At 37.9% G+C, this 7,350-nt stretch overlaps 1 protein-coding gene across 1 annotated transcript; it reads right to left on the reverse strand.

Annotated features, from left to right (window-relative positions):
- Positions 1-1,002: 1,002 nt before the first annotated feature.
- LOC117628803 (flavonoid 3-O-glucosyltransferase-like) lies at positions 1,003-3,386 on the reverse strand. The gene is made up of 2 exons (XM_034361592.1): positions 2,851-3,386; positions 1,003-2,043 (listed from the first exon to the last, which is right to left on the reverse strand). Exons 1-2 carry the CDS (start codon positions 3,341-3,343, stop codon positions 1,175-1,177), a joined length of 1,362 nt encoding a protein of 453 aa, XP_034217483.1. The 5' UTR covers positions 3,344-3,386; the 3' UTR covers positions 1,003-1,174.
- Positions 3,387-7,350: the final 3,964 nt, after the last annotated feature.

Below are 7,350 nucleotides of genomic sequence, written 5' to 3' on the forward strand. Positions count from 1 at the left end.
CAGGCCGTAGAAGTAAGCGGGATCCACCACCGGGCGATTCTCAGTTTCCGTGTCTCAAGCCAGGTATAATGTTGTAAGAAATCCTCATAACCCTGAGGGACCTAGAAAACGCTCTGATATCCAATTGAAAATCTAGTGGTTAGAGTTGAACTGGTTACTGGAAACATTCTGGCAGTTGGGTGAAATTTTTTTGAGATTGTCCTGTCATACAAGGTAAATTTCACCTTACTACCCGCATGTTTTCCGAAATTCAGACTTTGCTACATGAATTTTTTTCCTCTCACTTTCATTCCCAATGTTAACTTTTCATATCATTCTTATACCTCCGTCTATGTTACCATCAGAATATGTTTATGTATTTTCTGGATTGATATATAATTATGTATTTTCATGTCATTCTTTTGATTATGCATTGGCATTTGTACAGTTTGAACCAAAACTTGCTTTATAGGAATTGAAAGCATAATCTGCACCAAAAGCTCATTCTGCCATTGATTACATAACAAAAGGGAATTGAAAGCACAATTTGCACCAAAAGGTCATTATGTCATTCAGTATATAACAAAAGGGTTGCAGAAGGGGTTCATTCTTCCATACAATTACATAACCCAAACCCAATGCAAATACAAAATCAGCGAAGACATAACAACTAACATAACCCAAACCCAGTGCATGAGGGTTTTTAGGAGTTTGTGTATGAGTTTGCAAATGTCTAACAAATTGTGTAGAACTTAAAAAGGCCTAATAGAGTTTGGGGCGTTTTATGTCGTTAACCCACAAAATTATAAAAGATTTCAAGTGAAAAAAAAAAAAAAACACATGGAGACAACAAATAAAAAAGCATTACAAAGTCAATAGGTCTAGCTGAATGGACAATTGCCTTGATTTGCAGACTAGAGGTCTCAAGTTCGAACCCCAATGACATCTTATTTGTGTGCGTGTGTGCTAGAAACCCCCCCTCCCCTTGTAGTTTAAACTATCACTTGTACTAAAAAAAGACAATTACAAACAAAAACAAATTTTTTTTATAACGTTCCTAGCCAGTGGTCTAGTTTTCTTAATAAATTGGATATGTTGCATATAATTTGTTGCATCAATTTAACTGTTTGGGGACATGCGTCATGGCCTCCCCCTTCCCAAACTACCTTGAAACAAGTATTACAAACTACATATATTACTTGGTGGTGACAATCTCCACCAAGCTATTGAAAGCTCGTGGGGAGCTACCATTCCATTCAACAGCTTGTTGGGCAAGATTTTGCAGGATCTTTAATTTTTCTCTCATTTCTTCTCCTTCTTTTTGCTTCAAGACCAGTTCCAAGGCCTTAATCGCTGCAGCTTTCGTGATGAGCCCTCCCTCAACCTCAACACCAATCCCCCATGCAGCCTCTATCGTCCTCATGTTAAGATTTTGGTCTCCAAAAAATGGCCTGCAAATCATAGGCACACCACCAACAATGCTCTCCAAAATCGAATTCCACCCACAATGTGTCACAAAAACCCCAGTTGAAGAATGCCCCAAGACTTGCACTTGTGGAGCCCATGAAAGTATTTTCCCATTCAGGCTCATTTTGTCATACCCCTTGGGCAGTATTTCCTCTATGTTGCCCCTAAATGACCAAATAAATGGAAACCCACCTTCAATCAATGCTTCCGCAAATGCTGCTAGCTCATGAGGTGGTGGTGTCACCACACTTCCAAAGCTAATATATGCCACTGATGCTGGCTTCTGCGTGTCCAACCACTCTAAGCAACCACTTTCATCGTTAAGCAATGGCGGCGGTGATGGTGATGACGGTATTAGACTAAAGGGTCCAACGTTGAGGAACTTCTGGAATCTTGACTTGAGCACATTCACAACTTCAGGGTCTACTTCTTCAAAAGAGTTTATTGCAACAGCGGTCGCTTTAGGCAGCTTTTGTCCCATTTTGTATAATAGGGTTGCTAAGGGTGACTCTAACTTTCCTACTATTCCTTCAGGTAGGTCGTCCATCTGAAATCTTGAAAATCCAGGAAGGAAGTCGAGGGTTTGTTTTCCACCTCCTGAAAATAAATGTTATGATGCTATCAATATTCAACTAATGTATATGATCAGTAGAAAAACTAAAATAAGCTGCAAATTAATTCAGAAAAACTAAACTTAATTTTGGACTAAATGAATACAAAAAAAAGAAAGAAAATAAAACTGTCTCCTGTGGATTTTTCATGTGGCACCTACCAAAGCAACCACAAGTAAACCGCCCTACTTATTTTAGTAAAAATACAAGGGAACACTGATCTAACATTCGATCTTAGGTTCACCGTGAAGTTCATTAATTAGGTACTTGTTAGATAATTTGTTAACCTGCTTAAGTACTTGTTAAATTTATTTAATTCATTATTTAGACTAAACGTTGGAATGGTATGAAATTACTCTATTACCCTTAAGTATTAAGTTCATTATTTAGACTGTACAAATTATGTCCTCCATTTTTCATGTTGATAAAGAAACTGCATACATTATACATGGGATAACGCTAGGTTTACACACATTATGTATGCTTTCTCTAATAAAGGTGGAGCTCACCAATAAAATTTGGTATACCTCTATTAAAAAAATAATACACAATTTGATATATAAATGTGATATGCTTAGCATAGCACACTCGTTCATCTTTTAGAGTAAGAGTAACAAGAATGAGGAGAAAAGAGTCAAAATTCGTTGGAGTAACAATTGATGCCAAAATTCGTTGACTTATTATACCCAAAAATAAAAATAAAAAATTCGTTAAATGACTATAAAATGCATAAAAGGTTGAATAAAGGGTATAGGGTCCTTGGTTAATTATCAAATAGCAAATGAATCCTTACCACTGGTTCCAAGCCTTTGGCGTATCAAGTCTGTCTCAACATGAACCAGCAGTGAACGTGGTCCACCCGTCCAAACCGGCACCCAGGGGACTTTCATCTCCTCCGCCATATCTCCAACAAACCAGAAGAACGCATCCGATACCAAACAACCAACCCTCAACCCCGTCTCCGCCTCGGCATCCCTCAAACTCCCCATAAAGTTCGTATGCGCCGCCTTCAAGAAAAACCCAATAGCCACCTCAGGGTTGCCAGAGGACACAAAGTTTTCTGGCAACCCGTCATGCACGTTGTAAGCCTTCACATTGTGGAGGCTCAACGGCGACTTGGAGAAGAGGGCAGCGTTGACTTTGGAAGTTGTCAGGAACGAGAAGGCCACCTGCGGGGCCGCCGCAGCTAGTCTGAGGACGAGGCTGTGGAGAGGGCCGGCATGGGAACCGAAGGGGAAGGCCAAAACGGAAACATGGTGAGTTTGGGGTTTGGAGTTTCCTACCATAGTTATTGGATGGTCTTTATCTTGTGCTGGAAAAAAATGTGATTTTTTATTTATAGGAGGGGAACATGGAAGGGTAGGTAAAGAAATGGTAGCAAATAACTTGTGCGTGGTTATGACGTTCAGATATAGTTTTTGGTTGTTGAAAAGAAGTTAATGACATAGTGGACAGTTGGGAGATACTTGGTTGTGAAACGAACAACGAGACGTGAGAATTAATTTCACCATGTATGTGACGGTGTTAAAACAACAGCCATACATATGATATGACAGCTAATTAATTCTAGAGTTCACTCTTAGAGCAACTCCACTCATTTGTTCTTTGCCATGGCAAGAGGGGGAAGACCTAGAGCAGCTACTATTCATGTGAATAGTGGCTGCCCTTGCAAAAAGCAAAGTGTGTTTTCACCCATTATCATGACAACCACTATTCACATGAGATATGAGTAGAGGAATTTGTATAGAGTTTTGGTGTGGGAAGTGAAAAATATGATTAAGTATTTATTTATAAAAAAATTCTGAAAATTATAGTATTTTTTTAAATGTTTTTAGATTTTTTAAATTATTTTTTGGTTGCTAACGTCAGCAAACCCAGGCTAGATTGAGGGCTGGTTTTGCCTGAGCGCCAGCCCAAGCTTGTGCCCGTGCAGCCAGGGATGGATCCAGGAATTTTCTTTCCGGGGGTCAACGTCTTAAAGGTTAAAAAATTTATATTCAAAATAACAGACTCATAAAAATGAAATGATAATATTATAATTCATAATTAATTGAAAAAATCATATTACAATTGTCCACGACAAGTTTTCATCTTGCAACTCACTTTCTTTCCAACTACCCACCACATCTCTCGAACTCAAACTACCTACATTATCCGAACTAAAAGTAATTGATAAGAATTTTCTCTTAAAGTATCGTTCTATAATTGTATTTGAAATAACCCAAGTTAAAGCATACAAACTAACAGATACAATCTATTCAAAAACCCCTAATTTATTCAAACTAACCAAAATAAATTCCTAACAACTAATAAAACAAAAAATGCATAGGAATATTCATTAATTATGAAACACAAAAACTAATCCAATTTATCAAGATATAATATATCTAAAGCATATACAATCTAATTAAAAACATCCTAATTTATTCAAACTAACCAATGAGGATGTTGTCTGCTAGGATTAGGGTTTTTTTATATATTTATTTATAAAATTTAATTTTTGGCAAAAAGATCTTCATAAACACAGCCCAAATAAGCAAGCGCAAGCAACAACCAAACGAAGCATAAAGAAAAGAAACACATGCAAAGCTAGGAGGCAGCCAGAAACAAAAGGCGCCAGAGAAAGCCAGCAAAAATAGCTAAACAGCTAAACTATAAAATTAAAAAAAAGGGTGGGGTTTGAAAATGGAAAAAACGAGTGAAAACACATTTAGGGATGGGCTTTGTTTCAGTGTTTTTTTTTTTAAAATTATTTTATTTTATTTATAACTTGAGCCAAAACTACGTCGTTTTGGTTAGGTTTTAAAAAAAACATAAGTCGAATGACGTCGAAGGAGAGAAAAAAAAATTGACGCGCGCTGGAGGAGGACAGCAGCAGCAAGACAGACCAACAGCCCCTTTGGGGACTTTCATCAAACAGGTTGCAAGGGTCAAATTTCCACTCTCTAAGAGCAACTCCACCGCTCAACACAAAACCGGGCAAAAGGTTGCCCTTGCAAGCCCAACACCCTCTAGCGCCCAAGATTGAGCCCGGGCAATCAGTGGGTCCCACCAACCGGGGCAGGCCCAAAGGCAATTCTCGCCTGGGCTTCAGCCCGAGGGGGGTGACGTCAGCGCACGGTAAATCAAATTTTTTTAACTGTTGGCGCGTGAATTACAGGCGCCAACGGTAAAAAAATTTGACTTCCGCGCACTGACGTCAGCCCTGACAGACTCCAACGAGCATTTGACATGTGTCGCAACCGGGCTTCTCCGATGGGTTTTTTTTCCAGAAATCCGACGGTCCTCGTTTTTTGGCTAAAAAAGTTCCAAAAAAAAATCAAAAGAATTCTGAAATTTTTTTAAAAAAATACCAAAAAATTCTGTATTTTTTCCCTATAAATACCTAACCATTTTATTTACTTTCCACACTAAATCTTCAAACAATTTCTTCTCCATCCAATATTTTTTCCTCTCCACTCACATTATTCACTTCCCACACCAATTCTCCACACAAACTCTTCTCCTTCCAATATTTTTTACTCTCCACTCACATTTTTCTACTACTTTCCATTTGTATTAAAAAAAAAAAAAAACAAATGGCATCTTCTGTCGAAACCGGAGGCTCGTGGTCAACTCATGAAGATATTGCGTTGTGTCAGTCTTGGGTGAACGTTAGTCATGACCCTATCACGGGCAATGAGATGAAGTTCCATCATATGTGGAGCAAAATTCATGGAGAATTTTGTCAAAGATCGGGTTCCATTCGGACCGAAATGGCCTTGTCTAGTAGATGGAAACTTCTGAATAAAGAGTTAGGCAAATAGAGAAATGCCTTGACAAAAGCAAGGGAGAACATTCGAAGCGGTCAAAATCTATCCGATGAGGTAAAATATTTATAATTGCCATTTTCATCAATTTAATGTAACTTTTTTTTTTTTGGGCATATTCTATTTCTTTTTCTTGCATAATTTTTTTTTTCTTTTTTGCATTTCCAATTTGTCTATATTTTCTTGCATAATCAATTTTATTCTTGCATTTCAAAATAGTTTATATTTTCTTGCATAATAATTTTTTTTCTTGCACTTCCAATTATTTATTTTTAATAGATCATACAAGCACAAATGTGGTTCGGTGCCATGGGGCAAGGCAAAAAAAGTTTCGTGCATTTTCAATGTTGGGAAGTTGTGAAGGATTGTTCGAGATTCAAAATTATTCCCACCGGTCCGCCGGTTGTGTTGAATGAGACGCCGCTCCACGATTCACCATCAACCGATTCGCCATTGGACTCCCCAATGGAAACGGAGTCACCACTCCCACGTCCGCCGAGACCTATTGGGAGAAAGGCGGCAAAGGCCAAGAGAGGGGGCACTTCAAACAATGAATGTGTACAATTATTGGAGCAAATAGCTAAGAACACCTCACTAAGAATTGAGAGAGACTTGAAAAGAGATGAAGTGGACAAGGCACGAGAGGAAACATTTGCAATTCAACAGCAGCATGCACAAGAAAAAGACATGGATGATAGAGAGATGAAAATCATGGCCATGGATACGAGCCATATGTCTCTTGAAACAAAGGCCTATTGGAAGCATAGACGAAGGGATGTGATGAGAAGAAAACTTTTCCATGACGACGGACCTAGCAATACGGATTGGTTAAATGATGAAAACCATTAGGTTGTATTGAAACACCTTTGCCATATGTTGTATTGTTGTATTGTTGTATTATCCTTTAATTTGTTGTATTGTTGTATTGTTGTATTATCCTTTAATTTGTTGTATTGTTTCCTTTTCATTAAATAAACAAAGCATTAAATAATATGACTATTTATTAAAAACATTTGAGCATCAAAACAAAGATTAATTAAAAACAAACCTTAATTTATTGCAAACAACACACAAAACAAACCATACATAAAAGCATAATTTTAAAAAAAAAAAAGCATAATTCCAAAAAACACCACACACAAAATAAAGCATAATTAAAAACAAAGCATAATTCCAAACAAAGCACTAATCTTGACTTCATCCATTGTGATTGCCTTTCATCTCCCACAAGTGCTCGATCAAGTCAACTTGACGTCTCTCGTGAACATATGAAGATTGCATTTCTTCATAACGATCAATCATGGGGTTGTTGAATCGACCATCCCGAACTAACGGTTCGGGCTCCATTGGTAGTCCATTTGGTCCCATCGGCCTTTCATATATTCTTGTCAACGCTGTGTTCATGGGATCGGGTTCAAACACCTCTGGAGCATCGTAGTCATACTCATCCTCCACAATCATGTTGTGGAGGATGATGCAAGTCA

This window comes from Prunus dulcis, chromosome 1 (assembly GCF_902201215.1).
Source record: "Prunus dulcis chromosome 1, ALMONDv2, whole genome shotgun sequence".
NCBI classification, from domain to species: domain Eukaryota; kingdom Viridiplantae; phylum Streptophyta; class Magnoliopsida; order Rosales; family Rosaceae; genus Prunus; species Prunus dulcis.